This window comes from Phragmites australis, chromosome 23, assembly GCF_958298935.1.
Source record: "Phragmites australis chromosome 23, lpPhrAust1.1, whole genome shotgun sequence".
In the NCBI taxonomy this organism is placed as follows: domain Eukaryota; kingdom Viridiplantae; phylum Streptophyta; class Magnoliopsida; order Poales; family Poaceae; genus Phragmites; species Phragmites australis.
The window spans coordinates 15,810,735-15,835,522 of NC_084943.1; the positions used below are offsets into that span (position 1 = coordinate 15,810,735).

The 24,788-nt window shown below is 43.4% G+C and overlaps 1 protein-coding gene across 1 annotated transcript; it reads right to left on the reverse strand.

Moving 5' to 3' along the window:
* Positions 1 to 9,790: 9,790 nt before the first annotated feature.
* LOC133905790 (peroxidase 3-like) lies at positions 9,791 to 22,279 on the reverse strand. Its single transcript, XM_062347550.1, has 4 exons — positions 21,975 to 22,279; positions 21,694 to 21,885; positions 21,447 to 21,612; positions 9,791 to 10,430 (listed from the first exon to the last, which is right to left on the reverse strand). The coding sequence occupies exons 1-4, from the start codon at positions 22,227 to 22,229 to the stop codon at positions 10,024 to 10,026; spliced, it is 1,020 nt and encodes a 339-aa protein (XP_062203534.1). The 5' UTR covers positions 22,230 to 22,279; the 3' UTR covers positions 9,791 to 10,023.
* Positions 22,280 to 24,788: the final 2,509 nt, after the last annotated feature.

The following is a 24,788-nucleotide window of genomic DNA, read 5'->3' on the forward strand; positions in this document are numbered from 1 at the left end:
CACCTAGCATCATCTTCATAACTCTTCACGACCTCATCAATCCACACTAGGACAGCTTCTGTTATGGCCATAAGTTGAGGTGTATGACTTGCTCTTGAGAGTGCATTAGTAGCTTTATTTTCTCTTCCTTTTTTGTATTCCACCTTGTAATCATAGCCTAGTAGCTTTATCAAGAGTTTATGTTGTACTCCTTCAACTAATATTTGGTCTTGTATGTACCTTAGACTTTGTTGATCAGTCCTGATGATTAATGATGTACTTGCAAAGTAATGTTTCCACTTCTTTAATGCTTCAAGTATTGCTATGGCTTCTTTTTCATATGTTGACAAGGCTGCTGACTTTGGCCCTAGAGTTTTGCTCAAATAAGATATGGGTCTTCCTTCTTGCATTAAAACTGCTCCTATGCCATGTCCACTAGCATCTGCTTCTAATATGAATGGTTTGCTGAAATCAGGAAGTGCTAGCACTGGAGCATTGGTCATGACTGTTTTGAGATGCTGAAAGGCTTGTTCTTGTCTTTCACCCCATTCAAAGGAATTCTTCCTGAGAGAATCAAATAATGGTCAGCAGATTATACCATAGCCTTGTATAAATCTTCTGTAATACCCTGCTAGGTCTAAAAATCCTCTCAATTCAGTCACATTTTTAGGTGTTGGCCAATTCTTGATTGCATCCACCTTCATTGGATCAGTTGCTACTCCATCAGCACCAATGATGTGGCCTAAATATTCCACCTGGGACTGACCAAATATGCATTTGCTCCTTTTTGCATATAAATTATTCTGTCTCAATATGTCAAAAATTGCACTTAAATGTAAGATGTGATCTTCCATAGTTGCACTGTAGATAAGTATGTCATCAAAGAAAACTAGTGTAAATTTTCTCAAAACTGCAGCTAGTATATGATTCATTAATGCCTGGAAAGTGGCTGGCGCATTTGTTAGCCCAAATGGCATTACCACAAATTCATAGTGTCCCATATGTGTACTGAATGCAGTCTTGTATATATCTTCTTCTTTCATTTTTATCTGATGGTAATCAGACCTCAAATCAAGTTTTGAGAATATCTTTTCTCCAAATAGTTCATCCAATAAATCTTCTATGATTGGTATTGGATACTTGTTCTTGACAGAATTGGAATTGAGTTGTCTATAGTCAACACACATTCTCCAGGATCCATCCTTTTTCTTAACTAAGATCACTGGTGATGAGTAAGGTTGATTGAGTAGGAAAAAGTCTCAGAGAAATTATTCTCACCGAAAGGTCTGGCGCTGGAAGAATTGCACTCACTAGAGCATTTTGTCCAGAGGCAGTTTGCCTCACCGAATGATCCGGTGATAAGGAATATACACGTCGAAGTAATTCTGTCAGAAGAAGACAGAGTGGATTGCACTCACCGGAAGATCCGGTGATCAGAAGAGATGTACACCGAACTATTTAACAGAAGCTTGGTATTATCGGAGCAAATGGATTATAAGGCACCAGATGATCCGGTGATGAAATGGAAATCACATCGGAGCATTTGTGACTTGTGTCACGGTGCAGAAGACTATAACTCACCGGATAGTCCGGTGATGAAGTGATGCACACCGGAAGCTTCACCGGAGCATTTAACGGAATGTGTGAAAAATCCAGAAAAGAAGAAGTTCTACACACTGGAAGGTCCGATGATGAAGACAGTGCACACCAGAGTATTTTATGTAGAGAAAATTTTTGACGCGGTCTGGCTCAGGATAACTCACCGGATAGTCCAGTGATGAAGGAGGAGTATACACCGGACAATCCGGTGTTCAGAAGAACTCTGAGTGGAGTTCCAACGGCTAGTTTCTTAGAATGTACACACCGGATGGTCCGGTACTTGTACCTCAATTAACGCCGGATCATCCGGTGTTCACAGAATATGTGAGCCGTTGGGATAACGGCTAGTCCGCGGGGTTGAGGCTATAAATACCCCTCCACTCATTCATTTGAAGTAGCTGGAGTCCAGAGAAATCTTGTACACCTAAGAAGACATCCAAGTTATCCAAGAGCATAAAATGTTCATCTAAGACGATTAAGCACATCATTAATGAGTGATTAGTGCTTATAGACCTAGAGAGAAAACTTGCTAGATGCTGCAACCTAGAGTGTGGATCAAGGAGTGGTCCAAAAGTGTACTGATAGGTACGTCGGCACCTTAAAGTCTTTATGACTTGTCGGTAACTCGTTGACCCTCCGACTTGGTATGGAGCGGTGGCAAGAGAATTGTGCGGGAACTCGGAGGCCCATGTCTTTGTGACTAAAGCTCCAAAGTGAAGACGGCTTATAAGTGACCGGAAGAGAAGTTAGTGGTGAGACCTCATCTTGATGGCTTGGTGGCTCACCGTGCTTGAGGTCTTGTCTTGGTGACTTGGTATCTCAAGAGCCGTGACTGGAAGAGACTTGGCGACTAGAAATATATCCTTTGTGGAGCTCCAACGTGGACTAGAGGTGGCTTGTGTGTCACCGATACCACGGGATAAAAATCCCTCGTGCTGAGTTTTTCTATCTACCTTATTTAAGTTTCCACATTTACTTACTTGCAATTTACCTTGCGATTCTATCAAGCGGTAGAATAGGCACACTAGATAAGCCTAGAGCACATTTAGATAGAAATTGAGATAGACTTATCTTGTGAAAGTTTTGAAGCCAATAGTTTTTAAGTGTCCTAATTCACCCCCCTTAGGACGTCCTCGATTCTCTTCACTCTGCATTAATTGATCACCAGTTACTATAGAAGTAGTATTTCAATGTACTACAGACATTATGGACTGTAGCGTTTTACTGTATCAATCGATCACATCCATCCATCGTGAAACCGACAGCTCTAAGTGGGAGCTAATGCAGAGAATTTATTCGTCCTCTGCATTAGCTCCTCTACTGCAGAGCATCCTTGTCCATCCATTCGATAGCCAAATCCAGCAAATTCGCCCATGCATTTTGTCAGGCATGCTATCCTGCTACGCCACCCCCTGCACCCCCCGCATATCATATCTAGCGTCTCCCTCCCGCACGCCATCCTCCAACCGCCCACTCTCCCCTGTGCACTCCCGCCACGATTCGGCCTCCACAGCTCCACACCGAGAAACGAACACCTCCGACCTCCGTGGCTCCCCCGACGTCGCCGGCCTTGTGGCTCCCCTCCAGCCTCCATGGCTCGGCCTAGCATCCCCGCGGCACCCTTCCTCGTTCCTATCGTGCCCTCTGTCTCTATCCCATGCAAGTGGATTTGGGCAAATTAGGAACGATCTCCGAAATTTCCCCAAATCCTAACCGCCCTAAACTCTATCGCCTTGCCCTACTTCCTCATCTGCCACATATATATAGGTGGGAGGGGTGCTCGGAGGGGGGATCTGATTTTTTTTTTCTCTTGTGCGGAAGCTCTGTTGCTCTGAAGTTTCGCCGCACGCCGCGAGTTCGCCGTCGCCGCTGCCCATCTGGTTCAGCTCGACCTACTGTCCACCTTCGTGTGGTCAAGTCGGGGAACCTCGTGTGCTCATCGCTGGCCATGGTTTTGTCTTTTTGTGCTGTTCGGCCATTGTGCCGCCGCGTTTTTTGTTTATGTGTCGCGTGCTGCTGTGCCTTGTCGGTCCGGCCACCAGTGTCTTTCTCGGTGTTTATTGCGCGCCGTTGTGCCATTGTGCTCCCCTCTGTGTTGATGTTTGCCGCCGGCCACACGCCGTGGATGCCACGGTCCGGCCAAATGCTGTGGATGCCCCGCTCTGGTTGCGCATCGTTGAAGCCTCGAGCTCCAGCCACACCGTTATAGCCTTGGGCCCCGGTCGCACTGCGCTGTTGAAGCTCAGGTCCCGGTCGCGCGTGTCTGCATGCTATCGTGTTTGTTTCTCTGAGTATTGCATGGTGCTTATGCTTGAAGCCCGGTCATCATGTTCCTGTCTGCATGTTGTCACCGGTGTTGTCTGATGATCCGTGTGAGGCCCGCCGCTTTGTCGCCGTTATGTGCCTATGACTGAGGCCAGCCACTCGCTGGGAAATTCTGAGGCTACCTTCCTGGGTGACCAATGCTTCCTGGGAAGGATGTTGCTACCTTGCTGAACTGCAATACAAGAAACCTAGCTTGCAGCAGTAGAAATTCGAGTGGGGTGAGTAATTTCAAACATTCTTTGTTGTTTCTGTTTCCTAGTGTTTCTTGAAGATAGCAGCATGGCCACACTTACCTTTTTGTACAGAGAAAAAGTGAATGAGAACATAATTAGAAAGTTGTATCTTCTACAATCACAATTAGAGATGCAACTATGCAAGCTTTCTCCATGTTGAAAGTTCAGTTCTGATCAATTGGATACTCTCAGAATTCAATAAGGCCAAATTATGTTGGAAGAATTCTTTTTTCCACCCCAAATATAGTAATTAGAAAATTTCCTCTTGCAAATTCCAAATCTTCTGCTGCAATGACTAGACTACGTTTGATTTTTGCAGGCTTAACATTTATTTCACACTTCCTGCCTTTTACACTGGACTATTTTGTGCCAATATGAGATGCTGACTGACCAAATAGCAAGCAAGGGTAAGAGCAATGGAGGAAGAAAGGCGAAAAATGCACCTAAGAAGAGCAAAATAACATCCATCCTTTGCCCAGAATTCCAGGGAACAGGAATCCATGTTGAGGGAGATGAACTTGAAAGGCCAACTATTTCTTTATCTGAGGTTTGCAGCATTTTGTCACTCCTTTCTAGTTATCTACCTACTTTTTTCCTTCAGGGAGCATGCTTTAGATTTTGTTTGTGTAAATCAAATACGGTGCACCTAAAAATTGGATGGTTTGTTGACACTTGCAGATGTTTCACTTTAAGCTGAAAACCACTGAAGCTCAGAAAGCATGGCTGAAGAGTCCCTAAGTGCTTGAGAACTGTTCCACTGGGCTTCATTTCCCCTCTGAACATGTGGAGAACTCTGAGGTAGCTTTAGAAGCACACACTGTTCCAATTCATTTTTGATGAGACATGGATTGGAATTCACTAGTCACAGCACAACCATTTGCTGCAGGAGAAGGTGATACCGCTGAAGTCGCTTCCTTTCTACGTTGCGGATGGGTAGGGATATACTTGGGTAAGCTCGCCATTGGCAGATATACCAGAGGAGCCTGCCAGAGATGTTGTATAAATTTGCTAGAGCAGTTGTAAATAAGCTGGCTAGACATCGACACTAGAGTTTGCCTGATGTTTGTAATGGAATTTTTTCGTGACTTTGTTAACCTGTGAACGCCAGATACTATTTGTTGTAAGAAAAAGATGGTGACAAGGACGATGATAAATCCAAAAGCATTTGCAGGACGGGATTACGACGGCTGCGATATTGTAGAGGAAATATATGTATATGTGTGTGTGTGTGTATATATATATATATATATATATATATATATATATATATATATATATATATATATATATATATATATATATATATATATATATTGATAAGATATAACAAAAATATCCGTTGAAAATATAGCTATTACAAATATAGCCGTTAGAAATATATCCATTATAAGTACTCCCTCCTTCCCACAATACAGGGCGCATAAAATTTTTCTCTGAGACCAAGGCACTCGATTGAACGTCGCCGGAGCTCCCACCTCCATCACTGCATGGCCTCGTGGCGCACGCCATGCAGCTCTTCGTTCCTCGCGCCCTCACAGCATTTATGCTTCACGCCATGCAGCCTCGCGCTCACGCTCCCGCATGCAGGCGCTCCCTCGCTCGTTTCGCGCTTGATTTGCTCCACGCGCGCCCGCGTCTATCTCCCGCGTCCACGCACGCCCGCCTTCATCTCCCGCGCTCTCGCTTCTTCACCGTGCGCCAGCTCTCGCGTTCAAATGCACTCTTGCCGCCGGCTCTAAGCATCCAAATGCGTTGTCACGCACACAAAATTTCCAATTCTCCGTGAGCTCCGAATTTGAGTTTTGCCGCCCAGAATTTGCAAGGCCTGCACCGCCAAAATCATGTCCATATCTTCCTATACATAGCTCGGCCATACCTTCTCCATGAGCACCTTCACTTCTTTTCTCTTATATTCTTCTCTCATCCATTAAAATGATTTGAGTATGGCAAATTTTGACCTCAACCAACCAATCAATTGGGAGCAGATTGAAGAGTTTGATGGACTTGTTATTGATCTCAACTACAATCTTGAGTGGGATGAAGGTATACATCATTTTGTTATTTCTATTATTTGGTTTTGTTTCGTGCTCAAGGAAAACATGGTGTAGCAGATGGAGCTGACGATAATGGACGAGGAGATTAAGGTGACGAACATAGTGGAAGAGATGTACCTGTGGAACAAGAAGTTGCCAGAGATCAAGGAGAAGGAGATGGTGCTGGCACACACGGGACGCTCGGGCTCGCCGGCGCACACGGCACGCTCAGGCTCGCCGGCTGCGAGCGCACTAGACTCGGACTCGCCGGCCGCGGTCACACCAGGTATCGCGTCTCAGGCGAAGGCAACACCGGATTCCTCTTCTCAGGTGAGGGCAACGCCTGGTGCGGCCACGGAACGCTTGGCCTAGTCAGTCGTGGGCGCAGCAGTCTCGGAGTTGCTGGCCGCGTTCAAGCTCGCATCGAGGTATCAGGCGAGGGCAATGATGGGCTAGGGCACTCCAGCCGCGGTCACGGTACCCGACTTGGACTCGCTGGCCGTTGTCGTGGCGGCATCGGGGACTCAAGCATAATGAACACCAGGCTTGGCCGTGGTGAAGCTGGGATGGCAATAGCCAGACGCGACGTAGCTGGGATGACAGCAGTTGGAACCGAAACGAGTAAGTTATAATTCCATGTTTACGCATAGTTTGAGTAGTTAATGCATGTACTCACTATTCAACAAACATTTGTACAGTTTTTTTGTTCATCTAAGTTTTCCAATGCAGTTGTAGTTCATGAATATGAGTAGCAAAAATATTTAAGCATATGTTCATCTAAGTTTTCCAATGTAGTTGTAGTTCATGAATATGAGTAGCAAAATTATTTAAGCATATGTTCATCTAAGTTTTCCAATGCAATTGTAGATGAAGTTGGGAATGTAACCAGAAGGAAGCAATATAACGACGCGGAACGACGGGCCATTTATACCATGCTCTTAGAGAGAACATTATTAGGAATTCTAAAACATGGAGTGACAAACGCCGTGTCTCTTGAGACAGGGGTGCCTGTGAGAGTTATACAAGCATATGGCTGAATGGTAAGCACGGTGGTGGTATACATGCCGTGGACAGCAAGAAGCCAAAGAATTGTGACCGCAAAAGAGTTGCCTTCAATGGCGAGGCTATCAGAGATGTTCCTTTGAGTAAGCGAACGACTCTGCATGACCTAGCTACAGAATTGGGTGTTTCAAAGAGCACGTTATTTAGGCGGTTGAAAGAGGGGAAATTTAGAAGGCACACGAACGACATAAAATCTTCGCTAACGGATGAAAACAAAAAAGGTTGTGTTTGTTTTTGCCTTTCGATGCTAGACCCAGTAAGCATTCCTTACGAGCCAACCTTCCTGGGTTTGCATAACATTGTGCACATCGACGAGAAGTGGTTCTTTAGGACCCGAAAATGTCAGAAGTATTATTTGGTGATTGCCGAAGATAAACCAGAGAGGGTCACAAAGAATAAGAATTTCATAGAGAAAGTGATGTTCCTTTGTGCAGTTGCAAGACCTAGATATGACCAAGAAGGTAATGTCGCATTTTCCAGAAAGATTGGAATATGGCCATTTACGGAGGTAGTGCCTGCCAAGAGGAGTAGTGTAAACAGGCTTGCCGGTACCTTGGTAACCAAAGCAATGAATTTGATTACTAAGGATCATAGCCGTGCGTATCTCCTGAACTATGTCTTGCCAACGATCAAACAACGATGGCCAGCAGATGATATTGGTACCCCTATTTTCATCCAACAGGACAATGCTAAGACGCATGTTGCAGTAGATGACGTCAACTTTTGTAGTGCGGCATCGGCAGATGGTTTTGACATAAGGTTGATGTGCCAACCGCCCAACTCCCCCGATCTCAATGTGCTCGACCTTGGTTATTTTGCGGCCATCCAGGCCATGTTTCAAAAGTCCTCTCCCACTAGTGTTGAAGACATTGTCGCCAAGGTAACCAAAGCCTACGACGAGTATCCAATTGATAGGAGTAATCGTATTTTCCTAACTCACCAAGCTTGCATGAGAGAGATACTACTGCAAAAGGGGGGACAACATTATAAAATCCCACATTTGAAGAAGGAAGCTTTGGAGAGGAATGGTGTTCTTCCGGTTCGGTTACAATGCGAGGCAGAAATTGTGAGCGAAGCGTTACAATTTGTCTCTTAGATGTAGAACTGTTATTTCTGTTTTTGCAATTGTAACCGAACCATGATTGAATTTTGTAATGTTATTTCTGTTATCAAGCATCACCGACGGTGTCCGGCGCCATGACATCGACATGGACCGAGTCATCTGCAACTTTTCCACAACAATTCCGGGACACGCCATGCTGCCAGAGCACCTTCCTCTGGAAGCATTACCCTGCAATCAAATTTGTCGTATCCGTATATCCAAGCGCTGATGGTGTACTCGCTATGAACGCGTTTGCAACGAGAGCACGGTGTCAACCGACGGCAACGAGCGCAAGGGCCTTCGAGCGAGCAGCGATAGCAACCAGCTCCCGTGCCGGACAGCCACTCAGAGAAATCCTCGTCGTCGAGCTCGTTGAGCCAATCGTGGGTGGCTTCATGGGAGTCGTCCTGGTGGCGACGACTACGTCGGCGTGGACACCGTCGAAGAAGCTGTCGACTTGGGAGACGAGTACACCGTCGTGGGCGCCGTCGACTAGCGAGACGAGGAGGTCATCCCGGACGCCGTCGACTAGCGAGACGAGGAGGCCGTCATGGGTGTCGTCGACTTGCGAGACGGATAGGCCGTCGTGGTTGCCGGCCAGTTGCGAGTCGAGGTTGCCGTCCAGGTCGCTGTCGAATTGCGAGACGAGGAGGCCGTCGTGGGCACCGTCGAAGGAGCTGTCGACTTGCGATATGAGGAGGTCGTCGAGGTTGCTGTCCTGAGTGCTGGCGACATGCACGACGAGAGGGACGCGGAGCTGGCCGCGATCGAGGGAGTCGTTCGTGGCGAGGTCGAGCTGGTTGCCCATAGGGCCGTCCTGGCCGTCGTCGAAGGTGACGTCCATGGCTCTGGAACGTGGAACCGTGGAAACGAGGAAATATACTCGGAGTAGATAGCATGCATGCAGCAGCATTAAGTGCAGGAGCAACGGTCCGCATGCAGCTATGCAGGAGCTGAAACGGCAGTATTCAATGCTTCATGCTTAATACGATCTGTAATTTGGGAAGAAGTATAAAAAATTATATGCCCTGTATTGTGGGAAGGAGGGAGTATATGGTTAGTTACAAAATATTACTAAAATATAGGAGAGTGAAATATAGATGGTGGTATATAGATAGTCTGTTGGAGTACAAAGAGATATAGAGTAAAAAAAATTTAGAGGGCATTTCATATAGAGATATGAAGGATATAATTTGACTACTGTTCTAAAGATGCTCTTAGTGATCCATCTATCGCTCATTCTTATTTATTCTCTCCCTCGCACGGATTTTAGTAAAATGTGCACCCGGGTAATTTCACTATTTTCTCTCACGTGACTTTTAGTAACCGGCTTGGAACTAAGGAATTTCACACGAAGTAGGTCGATTCTCGTAGAAATCAGGGAAAAGAAACTTCCAGCGTTCTAGACGTGTATAAACTGTAGTTTTAATTAAAAATTCTGTGTTAGGAGCTAAGAAAACACTAAAACATCATCCTCAAAATATAAAAAACAATATCGAGTTCAGAACAGTCATACACTGGTCTCGATATTTCAGAACAGTCATACACTGGTACAACGAGAAAAGGACAAATTAACTTAATTACCCCCAAATTACATGTATATATATTAATTATTACTCCCCTTTTCCCCCAAAATAAATAAAAGCTAAGTAAATAACAAACCAGCTTCCAAGAACGACACCCGGCTGGATCAGTTGTTGAGGGCCCTGCAGTTCCTCCTGATATCCCCCTGCCCGCCGGTGAGCACGCCGACGCGGCCCATCTTGCGCACGGCGTTCTTGAACTCCTCGAGGAAGTACCCCTGCCTCGTGAGCCGGTGGATCATGCCCGCGGCGCGGCGGTCCGTGAGCAGCGCCGCGTCGGAGGCGAAGAGGCCGCGGCCGAGCTTGAGGTTCACGTAGTAATGCGCGTCGAACCGGGCGGCGCTGCCGGGGTCCATGGGCACCGCGGTGGCGTTGTTGCTGGAGGCGGACGGGCCGCACTGGGCGCGCAGCTGCGCGGCGTAGGCGGCGTTGAGGGTCGGGTCGGCGCCGGCGGCGAAGTTGGAGAGGCGGGCGGCGAAGACGTTGCAGTGGCCGACGCCGATGGTGTGCGCGCCTGCGGTCATGCACGTACATGGACGACAAAAATAGAGATTAGCTCATTAGCATATGATAGTTTTGAAAGGGAATTTATATTTATCAGGTGCTATCCTAAGTATCTTTCATATTATACAATCAAGTGAAAAATTTACTATAGAGTATTAATAGCAAAATTTTACTGTCGTCACAAAATATTCTCATCGCGAAAACAATTATATATATATATGTATGTATATATATATATATACACACACACACTTCATTTATATCAACTATGAATTAAACTAAGCGTATGTACTCCTTAACTAATTAACAGGAACAGCCAAGTGCAATGGATTAGTGGTTTTTTTAACCCTCCACATTAGGGTACCGTTACAAACCTAGAATTTCACAATCAAATATGGGTCCATCTCGATCTCTTAAAAGATTTAATTATATTTCTTAGAGAGTTTTGTCACTATATATACGAGGCAACACCCCTCATTATAATCAAAGATGAATAAAGAATAGACAAACTTTCTTATATATTATGTCTCCTTTTGCAATTGCTCTTTCGAGGAATCGCTAAACTATACCCGGTAGCAACGATTTCTCAACACGTTATCAGTATGAAGCTCTGCCGAAGACCAATCTAGCAGAACAGATCTGCACTACATCGAGCGGGCAAGTTATGACCGAGCCTATATACCCTACACAGCACAAATCATTCGCAAGGATTGAAATGTACGATATGTTCGGTATGTATACTCGCTGCTACTGCTTTTTTGCATCAAAATTTATCTGTATCGCATAAACAGTAGCGAATACGCATAAACAGTAGTGAGTATGTAGCATCGTCGCTATGAAGAAAAGAATCGATCGCATAAACACTAGTGATCGCAACAGTAGCAAATAGATCGCATCGGTGGGGTCCGCAGCCACCACCATGTGCCGTCGATCGGCAAACCGGCGGCCACCCCCTATGCACAGATCAGAGAACAAAAGGGAAAAGGGGACGTGCATGGTAGATCACTAGCATGAAGCTGACGGCCTCCCACCTCTGCTCACTGCAACCGCCACCGTGCCGTCGGCCGCAAACCGACAGCTGTTCCCCTACACGAGATATGCGGTGGCTCGAAGGCCACCGCCACAGATCGGAGAAGAAAAAAGAAGAAGAAATGTGTATACCACCAGCATGAAGTTGACGGCCTTCGCACTCTGTCGTGCCATAACACCTGCTTTGGCCACCATCGTCGTGCCACTGCCTTAAAGATGTCGCATCACCGCTTGTCTACCAAAGCAGCCACCATCGACGCCGCCCGAAGTGGCCACCGCCAGGCACCGCCCTGATCATGCGTTGCTGTCACCTGAAGCACGTCACACCGGTGCAGTCCTGCACCGGCCAGCATGCCACCTTGCAGCCGCTCTGCACCTCCCACACGTCGCGCGTCGTCACCGGCACTGTCATGCACTGCCATCGTCGCTCGAAGCCACGCTCGGCCGCCGTCACTTGAAGTCGACCACCCGCAACCACCTACGGCACGCCGTCACCCTCACTTCGCCGCACCGAATCTCCACGGGCCACCTGCGCCGCTTTGCGCCTACAGCCACCCAGCTAGAAGACACCGTCGATGTGCTTGACACTCCCGCACAAGAGTCATCGTACGCCATTGCCTCTCCGGCCTTGCAGCTTGTCGGCCCCGCACGAGCACCGGTTGTCGCCAGATCTAGTGTTTGGAAACCCTAAATGCCCTGGTTTTTAGAAGAGGCGGGCGGGCCAAGCTGGACCAGGCCAGCCCGAATATTAAGAAGGTTGGCCCATGGGTGAAAAACCAAAGGAAAATTGAGAAAGAAAAAGAAAAAAAATCAGATATGTGCATTTAGCCCCTTGGGTTTTCCTGGTATTCGAGTACAATCCCTGTCTTTTGCATTTAGGCCCCTAGTTGTTTAGAAAAGCATCCAGATGCTCTGATTTTGTAAATTAGACCCTGTGGTTTCTAGAATATCACACAAATCCTGGAATTTTATGTATAAACCCTTGGACTTTATGGAGAATCCCGAAAATACTTTTTCTGCATGAAAGTACCTCTAGAATTTGAATTTTGCATTATTTGCAATTATGCAGTATTTATTTCTATGTTATTTTTACTGTTTAAATTGCATGTTATGCATTTAAATTTAGTAAAATTCATATAATAGCATAGAAAATATTAGAAAATTTGCATTAATCTAATTTAGCAATATGATGCAACTTTACTAGTAGTAATTTTTGCGTTATTAAATGTAGATGGCTGGCATAATGAACAAGTAGTTTGCTGAGCTAAGTACTGATGGCTGCAACTATCTCACTTGGGCATCGGATGTCCGGATTATATTGGGAATGAAAAGACTCCGCACTATAATTGGCCTATGAACAAGTAGTGCAATAGTTCCCACAAAGGATGAGAATGATCAGACACTTTATTTTCTCTGCCACCATCTCTCTCCCACTTTGAAGGATGAGTACATAACAATAACTAGTGCTAAGCTCTATTGGACGCACTGTTGAGCGTTTTGAGCGTCTTAAGTACACAATTAAGCCTCTCGCAGAGCAAGAATGGGTCCGGCTTCGTTTTTATGACTTCAAGCATGTAAGAGAGTACAACTCTGTGCTGCACCGCATTTACACACTATTGTATCTCTGTGAGAAAGAGATCACATAAGAGAAAAAAATTGAGAAGACTCTCTCCACTTTCCACCCGAATGCGGCAGAATCCGCATGTAATCATCGTCAATCGAATTATAAGAAATATTCTGAATTGATTGATGTGTTGCAACTACATGAAGTTCATGACGAAGTCATAAATAAGAACTTCTTATCCTAGCCGTAAGGGAAGAGCAGTGGCCTAAAAGTCAATCACAACTCTTTCAAAGCGCGTAAGAACCGCAATAAGAAGCGGGGGAAGGGAGGAAAGAAAGTGGTGACAGACAAAGTCAAAACTGGTGACAGACAAAGTCAAAACTGGTGATGATAGTAGCAAGACAAAGAAAGAAGTCAAGCTATATGGTGAGCGGAACCAGACATGCTATAAGTGCGATGTTTGGGGTTATTGGTCCCGAATCTGCAAAGCACCAAAGCATGTTGTGTAAGCATACCAGAAGAAGAAGAAGGAGCAGCCAGAAGCACACCTCACCATTGCATTGGGGATGGAAGTGGACAAAGCAAAAATAGTTGAAAGGGAAGAATCTCACATGGAAGTTGATAACTCTCCCGCACTGGTAGTGAAAGACCTCCCAATGAAAGATGCGAGGCCTCTAGTTTGCCCTCCTCCACTGCCATAGATGATGTCGTAATGCATGAAGCGGAAAAGAAAGCCATTGAAGATGAAGTGACCGGATATTTCGCAGACTCTCTCTAGAATTAGAGTAATTAGCCATTTACTTATTTGCTGAATTTAGAAGGATTTAGTGAATAAATGTAAGCTCTAGAAGAGTAATCTTAGTTGCAAACAAATTTTTTTTATAGTTAATAAGGCATTTAGTCTTGTTGTTACTTTCTCGCATGTGAATGATTGAATGCTTTATTTATAGAATATGTGTGACACCCGTATGGAGGAAGTGTGTATTGTGGATAGTGTAACTACAAACACCATCTTAAGAGAAAAGATGTATTTTCAGTCTATTAGAAATAGCTCTGTAAAAGTAATGACTATCACTGGTAGTAATAAATGCATAGTAGATTCTGAAAGATCTACAGTCATACTACCTATGAGAACTACTTTGGATATTGAAGAAGCATTATTGTACTCTGAATCTACAAGGAATCTCTTAAGTTTTAAAGACATTCATGCTAATGGTTTCCATGTAGAAAATGGTGGAGAAGATGGTAGGGAGTACATATACATCACTAAGCGTGATAGTGAAGTGAGAATACTAGAAAAACTTCCCTTATGAGCAGTGGCTTGTACTACATTCGCATTAGGGTACCTGAAGTGTTCACTACCTTGAAGACTATGTTTCGTAGTACATAATTATTCTCCCTATGGCATGATAGATTAGATCACCTTGGTCTTAAAATGATGAGGAACATAATTACTAACTCACAAAGTCATCGCATAAATCTGAAGAATTTCCCGAATCAAAAAGATTTTGTATGCCCTGCACGTGTTACCGGGAATTAATAATAAGCCCGTCTATCTTGAAGGTACAAGATAAAATCCCTACATTCCTGGACCAAATCCAGGAGGATATTTGTGGTCCTATCCAGACGCTTTCTGGCCTATTTTAGTACTTTATGGTATTAATTGAAGCATCCTCAAAGTGGTCGCATGTATGTCTATTATCTACCCACAATCACGTATTTGCAAAGTTGATCTCGTAGATCATACAAATCAAGAATAATTTTCTGGATCATCAAGTGAAGTCCATTAGAATGGATAATGCTGGAGAATTTACTTCTTAAGCGTTCACTGATTATTGCATCGGTATGAGAATTAAAGTTAAACATTCTATACCGTATGTCCACACTCAGAATGGACTAGCCGAAGCGTTGATAAAGAGAATAAAGTTCATTGCTAGACTGTTGTTGCAGCACTGTAATTTGCCTGCTACATGTTGGGGACATGCAGTCTTATATGCGGTAGCTCTCATTAATTATAGATCATCCTCCTACAATATTCATTCACCTATGCAACTAGTGCAAGGGGCCGAAGATTTCCCATTTACGCAAATTTAGATGTATAGTTTATGTGCCAATACCGCCGCCGCAACTGCTATGGGACATTTGAGGAAAGTTAGAATATATGTCGGTTATGAGACTGCATTTATAATCCGATATTTAGAATCAACAACTAGAAATCTACATACAACCCACTTCGTTGACTGCATTTTTTATGAAAATATTTTTCCGTCATTAGGGGAGGAAATATACCCTTGGATAAAAAAATGTCAAAAAATTATATGACAGGCTGAAGGAATTGTAGCATATGATTCTCGCACTAGTGAAGCAAATGATGAAGTATAGAAGATCATCGATTTGCAGAAATTAGCAAACAATCTGCCTGATCATTTTTGTGATTTGAAGAGCGTGACTAAGTCGCATGTGCCTACATGCAATACACCGGAGAGGGTGGAAGTGCCAAAGGAATGTACCACTTATCTTATCCTAGGAGCTCCGAAAAACAATAAAAGGACAAGAAATTTGCTTTCTCAAGTCTCAAATAGCCGGAGATGTCTGACGAAAGTGGGAAATAAGAGCTTACCATAGCCGATCACAAGAGTGTCCCAATGGAAAAAGAAGGGGAGCCAGTTGATACCGGGTGATAGTATAGAACTTTAGGAAGTAGGCATATCATATTTGAATCTTCCCATGCAGGAAGAAACCAGCGAAAATGCACGTGCTGAAATCGACGTTGCTAAACTAAAGGATCTTCTCTAACGAAATTATGAAGAGCAAGATGAAGAAGCACTTGAAAGTGCAACCAATGATGAAATAGCATTACACTATGTGAATTCAGGGGAATCCTAGAATAGAACAACCACAATAGTCGACACATACTTCGCAAACAAAATTACCACAATTATATATCATGACCCTGAGCCTGCATCGCTCACGGAATGTAGGATGAGGTCAGATTGGGAAGACTGGCAGAAGGTAATAACAACTCAATTGTTGTCCCTGAATAAAAGAGAGGTTTTTGGGCTAGTATGCCGCACACCTCCCCACATCAAGCCAGTAGGATACAAGTGAGTTTTTGTTCGTAAGAGGAATGAAAGGAATGAAATTGTGAGTTACAAAGCACGACTAGTGGCACAAGGTTTCACTCAACGACCATATATTGATTATGAATAAATCTATTCCCTGTGATGGGTGATATTACCTTTAGATATTTGATCTCAAAGGTAGTCAACCTAGAGTTAAAAATGAAATTGATAGATGATGTGACTGCATATCTTTATGAGAGCTTAGATTCGGATATTTATATGAAGATACCTGAAGGAATATCATTACCGAATCAGGATAGAGGAAATAGACACATGTATAGCGTATAGTTGAAGAAGTCACTATATGGGTTGAAACAGTCAGATAAAATTTGGTACAATTGTTTGAGTGAATTTCTTGGAAAACAAGGCTACACAAATAGCACAGATTGTCCCTGTGTATTTATAAGAAGATCCCATAATGGATTATGCATAATATCTGTATATGTAGATGATCTGAATATCATCAGTACAAAAGAAGCAAATTCATACTTGAAGTCTGAATTCGAAGAAAGATTTGGGTAAAACCAAGTTTTGCTTGGGCCTGCAGCTAGAATATGCAGCATATGGAATCTTTGTACATCAATCAAACTACATTCAGAAAGTGTTAGAGCGGTTTAGTTTTGAAAATTCATTTCCCGCTAAAATCCCTATGGTCGGAAGATCATTGCAACCAGATCAAGATCCTTATAGACCTATAGAAGAGAGAGAGAGAGGAAGTATTGTGACTAGAATTGCCATACTTGAGTGCAATAGGTGCGTCGATGTATGTGGCTAATTGCACTAGGTCAGATATAGCATTTGCAGTAAACATACTTGTACGATACGATGCAGAGACCACTAAAAGGCATTGGAAGGGCTTGAAGAATATTTTACGCTACTTGTAAGGTAGCAAAGATCTAGGACTGTTCTAAAGAAAAAGTCATGACCTAAGTCTGGTTAGATACGTAGATGTTGGATACCTGTCAGACCCGCATACAGTGAAATCACAAACTGGCTATATTTTCCTATTTGGTGGAACTGTAATTTCCTAGAAATCGACAAAGCAAAGTCTTGTATCTACGTCGACGAACCACTCGGAAATACTAGCTTTATATGAAGCCGCACAGAAATACGTATGGCTTAGAAGAGTGATCAATTATTTCCAACAGTCATGTGGTTTAAACATCACTAATACCCCTACTATTATCTATGAAGATAATGCTGCATGTGTCGTACAGGTGCAATCAGGATATGTGAGAAACAACTTAACAAAGCATATCAACCTAAATTCTTTTATACTCATGAATTACATAAGATGAGCAAAATAAAGGTAATACATACCAAGTCATGTGAAAATCTTACAGATTTATTCACTAAGTCTCTCACCGTATCTAGTTTTGATAGATGTGTTCGTGGCGTTGGGATGATAAGGCTTAGAGAGTTGCACATTTCGGGGGGTGGGGGGGGGATTTTCATATAATACAGATACGAAGAATTAAATCTTAGTCAAGAAGATTAAGTATCCAAAGTTAATTATGAAGATTATATGAAGCATTTTTAAGTGAATTGTACTCATTCTCCCTTAAATGAGTTTTTTTCTAAAGTTTCTTATGTTAAGATTTTTAATGAGGCAATTCGTATGACCATATCGTGAGTTATGTATTTTTTTTCCTAATTTTTTCCACTAAGTTTTTAGGGAGTTTTGATGAGACATATGCATTTCATAAGAAGTGCTCAAGGGAGAGTGTTATGAAACCTAGAGTTTCACAACTGAATATGGGTCCATCTCGATCTCTTAAAAGATTCGATTCTATCTCTTATGATTTTTGACACTATATATTCGGGAAAACACTCATCATTGTAAATAGAGATGAATAAAGAATAGACAAACTTTCCTCTATATTATGTCTCCTTTTGCAATTATTCTCTCGAGAAATCGCTGGACTATATTTGGCAGCAACGGTTTCTTAAATCTATCATTATAAATAGAGATGAATAAAAAATAGACAAACTTTCCTCTATATTATGTCTCTTTTTACAATTGCTCTCTCGAGAAATCGCTAGACTACACTCGGTAGCAATAATTTCTCAACAGGTACAAACTATAGTATCAAACACACGCTCAAACATACATCACACGCACCCCTACATATATACTAAGATGTATCACCCCTACATATATACTGAGATGTATCCTAGACCAACAACCTATACGTTCGAGACTGTAAAAAAATAATAGAGAAAAACCCTCGGTAAAACACCTAATCCGATCCCAGAGATCGAACCCAGCCGGGTGGCGCGCACAACGGCAACACTACCATCGCGCTACTAGGGGCAAAATCCAAAATTAGACAATATACGTGACCGTATTTACCGAAATAGACAACATGTTAGCGTATTTACAATTTTAGCATCCGTATTCGGCACACCGTGTGTCGAATATGGCACTGTAGCTCATATTCGGCACACGGTGTGCCAAAAATGACTGTAGCACCGTATTTTCGGCACACCGTGTGCCGAAAATGGACTGTAGCACAGTATTTCGGCACACAGTGTGCCGAATATGGACTGTAGCACCGTATTTCGGCACACCGTATTTCGGACTAATTTCCAAAATTATTTTTAGCCCTATTTTATATGATGAAAAAGTGAGTTCTTTTGTAATGCTTCATTTATATGTATTTTTATCATTTCATGTAAATGAAGCATTACAAAGTAACTCATTTTTTCATCATATAAACTAGAGCTGAAAATAATTTTAGAAATTAGTTCATCACATAATAAGAATATTAGTGAATTTTTCTAGATTTTTGGGAGTTTATTTGAGACACTAAAAATTATTACAAGTTATAAAAGTAGTCTTTTTTGAATAATTTTAGTTTTAAATATACAAAGGATTTTTCGGTGAATCCAATTAAAATGGGTTGCACATGGATTATGGAATATGTAAAAAATGTTTTAACATTTTTGGAGTAACAGAAGACCACCGTTTTGAAAAAGGGGAAAAACGAAATTCAAACGCACTGATGTTACTGTTCACGCGCGGTACTGTTCATTTTCGGAGTGTGGTGGGCCGAAAATGGACCGTAGCACCGTATTTCGGCACACCGTGTGCCGAAATATTGTGCTACAGTCCATATTTGGCACACCGTGTACCAAAATACTGTGCTATAGTCCATTTTCGGCACACGGCGTGCCGAAAATTGTGCTACAGTGTCATTTTCGGCACACCGTGTGCCGAATATGAGCTACAGTGCCATATTCGACATACGATGTGCCGAATACGGATGCTAAAATTATAAATACGCTAACATGTTGTCTATTTCGATAAATACGGTCACGTATATTGTCTAATTTTGGATTTTTGCCCGCTACTAGCGCGTTCTCGGCGTGCTAGTGGTTAGTCGTAGGCAGCGAGAAAGCCTAAAGTGCGATGCATGATTGACGGGGCAACTTGCCATCGAGGGGCCACTTTTGATTCGGTGGTTCAGCCGCTATTTCGAGCACGTACCCGGTACGGTGCAATCCAACCGCCGCAGACATATACTTATAGTACTATGGGCCAACAGCTCATAAATCGGCACTTGGTGCTACTACAGTACCAATATCAGGATATGCTTGAACATGGATGGATATGCATGCTTTGTTAGTTAGGAGCGGCGGCGGCTATCAGAGAATCAGCCTCGGCTTGGATGGTTGTATCCTCTCCTCACTCAGAATTATATTCTAAATTTATTTCTTACCTATCTCACAAAATCAGAATTTTCTATACGTATTTATTAACAACGATGTATATGTGATGACTTTATTAACCTTTAATTTTATATCTCTGATCTTTAGTAGATATTATGTAAATATATATATGATGATGTAAGTATATGTGTATGTGTATTGTAGTATGCTTAATAAAAGATGGCGGTCACTATCAGTTGTTGGCATTCATTGCATGCGTTAATTAGTACGTTACGGTTGAGCTCGTCACGGATACTGTTGTGAGCTTCCTCTAACAACCAGTAGACAGTAGCAGCACAAGCAGGCCCATCTCCTTTGCTTGCTAGCTAGGACTGATGATTCCATGGTGAGACATTAGCTAGCCATTCGATCCGATCTTTAGTGGCTTCTTGATTGATTAATTATATTGAGCATGGCACATGCACGCATGATTTAGTGCTGGTAGATTCGATCCATAGGTCATAGATGCACAGGTTGACTCGTGTGTGTGCAGTGCTCCCACCGATCCCAAATATAATTCATTAGAGCATTGACATACTCTCTAATGTAGCACTTCGACTAATACTAGTTATAAAAATATATTATTTCAAATAGAAATACTTATATATTATGAAAACGAGCTAGGTTCTTTATTCTTTCCATTTGAAAGAATATATGCATGTATATGCTTGTCCTGCTGGATTAATTTGTTGAATACTGAAATTCCTCATATATCTCCTATTCATGAATGCATGTCGATGCGACTGCACGAACGAGTAGCTAGTGACTACGAGCTAGCTTATCAGAAATGGACGGCAACGCACGCATGAGGCGCGCCGACACATCACGCACGCATGAGGCCATGAGCAGCAGCAGCTGGTGGTGGTGGTTACTCCATCGTTTTCGCCACGACACCACACTTGGCTGGCCTCCAAAACCCTCCATCTCGCATGTGTCCGCGCGCGCGAGCTCACGGCCAACCGTCGCCGTCGCGGCGCGTGTGCATGCTTTTGCAACGGCGACCGGTCACGTACTCGCGCACTGCTCCGGCCGGCCGTCGACGTCCCAGTGCATGCGGCAGTGACCACTCGATCGTCATGTGCGTGTGCTGAGTGCCCGTTTTAATTTATTGATGCTTTTTTTCACGTTTTATAGAGTTTAGCGTCCGAAAATTTGAAAGTTTTCGGTTGACCGTATGAACGTGTATGAACTCTAAGAGTTTAAGGAAGGGGTTGCTGTTAGCCGGAGGCTGGCTTGGTGGAAGAAGCTGCAGCAACGGCAGGTGGAAGAACGGTTACTAGCTGTCAGATTTCATTCGTGTGGCTTTTATTATCAACCGAAGAAAAACTCATTTTCAAACGTATGAAGAATAACATCACCTTTTTTTCTGTGCCATAGTACGTCGACACAGTAGCGCTCAAGTAACTGGACATTTTGACGTCTAGCTAGTCTATGAACTTCTGTGTCGTCAGTGGTGCATTGATGTACACGTAAGTCTTTCAGATGTACGTAACGGCCGGCCGGTTATTCGATAGTTTTTACTCGTACATTTACACGTGGTCGTTGTTCCTATATATGACTTCGCTGCATGGTTGATGTTGTCCATGATAAGTTTACGCACCTGAGAGGATGACGAGGTCCTTGACGTCGAGTCCCTTGCTGGCGAAGTTGGCCTCGAGGGTGGTGAAGTTGGCCGACGGCGAGGGGATGTTGGCCAGCGCCTCCGACGCCAGCGACACCACGCCGTCGCGCCGCCCCAGCTGCACGTCCCACAGGTCCCGACCGAACTGCATACGCAAACCAACGCCACGCACGTCAAGTCCGGTGGCCGCTCGGCTGCTCATCAGGGGATCGAGCGATTTGCGTACCTGGAATGAGACGGCGTCCCTGGCGGCGAGCGCGACGATGTCGGCGCAGGAGACGGTGCCGGGGCAGACGGCCTCCAGCACGGCCTTGGCGGTGTCGATCACGTCGAAGCCGCCCAGCGACCCGTTCGGCGCCGCGTCCTTCTCCGCTGTGCTGCCCGACGTCGAGTCGATCAGCACCGACGCGTCGCACCCCTACCATTCCCATTAATGAGAAGTTGAGAACATGCGCGATGGCTGCTTCAGTTCGTCGTCGATCGAAGCCACCTGATTTATATGCTTACCCTGACGAAGCAGTCGTGGAAGAAGAGGCGGAGCAGCTTGGCGGGGAGCGCGGCGGGGTCGGCGGCGACGCGGGCGAGCACGATGTCGCGCACCACCGCCTCCGCCGCCGGGCAGCTGCGCCGGTAGAAGTGCGCCTTCAGCAGCGCGCCGTGGCAGCCGCCGGCGCCGGCGAGGAGCAGCACCGTGAGCGCCACCAGGTGGATGACGAGCAATGCCGCCGCCGGCGGCGGCCTCAAGCTCCTGCTCCGAGCCATTCCACTCGTGACAACGTGAGATAGCGATCGGGTGGATGCTATTCAGACAGAGTAATGGAAGTTAGCTTAGGCTTTATAATTACGGCCGGGGAGGGCACGCGCCCTTGTTTGCCTGCGGATTTGCTAGCTAGCGCGCTGTAGGAAATGCAAATACACATACACTGTGTCCGTATAGTTTATCTCAGTCGTGTATTTATTTCATTTAATATTTATCTATTTGTTGATTTTATTTATTTATCTGGTGATTTTTTTCATATACCTTTTCAGCACGAATATGTGCGCAGAATCAAAGATGACTAAATGAACCACTTGGGCCGACCGGCACTGGCCCAGCTCGGCACGGCCCGATAAGCCCGCTTACTGGTCGTGCCATGCCGACCCGCGTGCCGCATTCTTAGCCCACGGCACGGCCCATCTTCCACTGTGCCGTGCCGGGCCGGCCCAGGCACGGTCGGCACGACGGGCCCGGCCGGTACGGTGGAGGCACGCTCGGTCCGGCAACACTCCAAAAATAGAAAAAAAATAAAATAATAATAGCTACAAAATTCCAAAAAAAAAAAATCAAAAATTATAGAAAAAAATAATAAATAAAAAGAGCTTTAACGATTGGTTGCCTCGTTAAAAAACTTTTTATTAGAAGGAAAAAAAGTACAACCTATGACTATGCTCCGAAAATTATATGGTTTCACTAGAAACCCCAGAATTTTGTTTGCAATATTTAATATGCTTCCTCAAGTGTCCCGTTTCATTTGGAGATCTGGCACCTAATTCATTGCTGCATATATTACACTTAGCAAATCTTACCCGTTCCTCGTTAATTTCTCTAAAGACATTTTCAAAATATTGCCACACCCATGACCATGCACGTGAGTTCTCGACGTCTTGATCCATGAATTGAAATATGGAATTGATTTCTTGATGTGTGAAGTGGCTACTGGCTATCAACTAGTAAAAGAGAGATGGGTTAGCCGATGGGATCACAGGAAGTTTGAGATGGTATTTATAGGCCAAGACGAGAGTTGGGTGGGGCCGTGGAGGTTATTTTCGAAAAAATAAAGAAAAATCATTAATAAAATAAAAAACTTTAAAATAATAGGGACACATAATTAATTCTAAAAATAAGCTTTATTGATAGATTGCCTCATTAAAAACCTTTCTAGCAAAAGAAAAAAGAGTATAACCTAGCTCAGAAAATTAGAAATTACACGTTCTCATCAATATCTAGATACAAATTTTGGAATGATTCTTCAAGCTCAGTGTTCTCTGCAGTGTGTTGCATTCGTGCTTCAGCTTGTTTCCAATCTTTTACTATGGTGAGTATTTCAACCATCTCACTTGACAGATTTGTTTTTCTCTCTTCGATTATCCTTTTCAGTAAGAGTGAAGGCAGCCTCAGAAAAACTGTAGATACAAGAACTGTTAACAAATCTCGCGCTAACAGTGAAAGCACTAGATAATTCGTCTTGTACTCATGCCACCATTACAGTATGTTGAAGTTTTCTTGTTCATGGCTGATAACGTCACTATCGATGAAGGTTGTTAGCTCCCCTCCGGATGTTAGAATTCCAGCGCTCGTAGACGATCGTGACGAAGAGTCTGAACTTCTTGATGAAGAACCTGCACAAAATATTTTCCCCTACGTTGTCATCTTCTTACTTGTTGTGGGTGCTAGTAGAGGTCGTTGCAGGCGAACTCTGTCATACTTTGTTTCATATTTACTATAAACTTCGAATAACTTAGAACGAATATTAGTATAATAATTAAAATAATCGTGACCAAGAGCATCACCTAGAATTGTGAGAACTCTACAGAAAACTGCAATTTTGGCTCTAGGATCTAAAATAAAAGCAAATACGTACAACAAAGGAATTTCTTTCCAATACTTTAAGAATTTATATTTCATAAGAACTACACAATCTCTTAGAAGATTATCATTTTCATAGTTGTTTAAATGAGTAGCAATTTCAACAATATTATGCACTACTAAACAAGATGTTGGATAATAAACTCCTGATAAACTCACAGTTGAATCATAAAAAAATTCAAAAAACTCCAATATCCTTTCGGCAACATATCAATGCGCTTCCGTGAGTAAATTTTGACCCCCCATACTGATGATAATGTGTATAAATAAACACACCAAATGTGCTCTTATATGATATAATATTTTTTAGCATCAAGAAAGTAGAGTTTCATCTTACCAGCATATTCACAACAAACTTATGTGGATGTACACCCATTGCAACACACTACTGTTTATATGCTGCAATTTGTTGGTTAGAGGAGTTCATAAAAAATATTGCAGTACGAAAATCATTTAGGTATTGCGACAACCTCTTCAAATCGAATTTTACTATAAGATTGATAATATGACAAGCACAACGTTGATGTAACAAGAAAGATTCAGCATAGGTACTAAACAATGGAGTAAGAATATTCATTGCTCTAGAATTTGCACCGGCATTATCTCAAGTGATAGAAAATATTTTATTTGTGAGACCAAAGTCTGCAACTACTTGAGATATTTTTTCAGCAATATTTTCACCGGTATACGCGTTG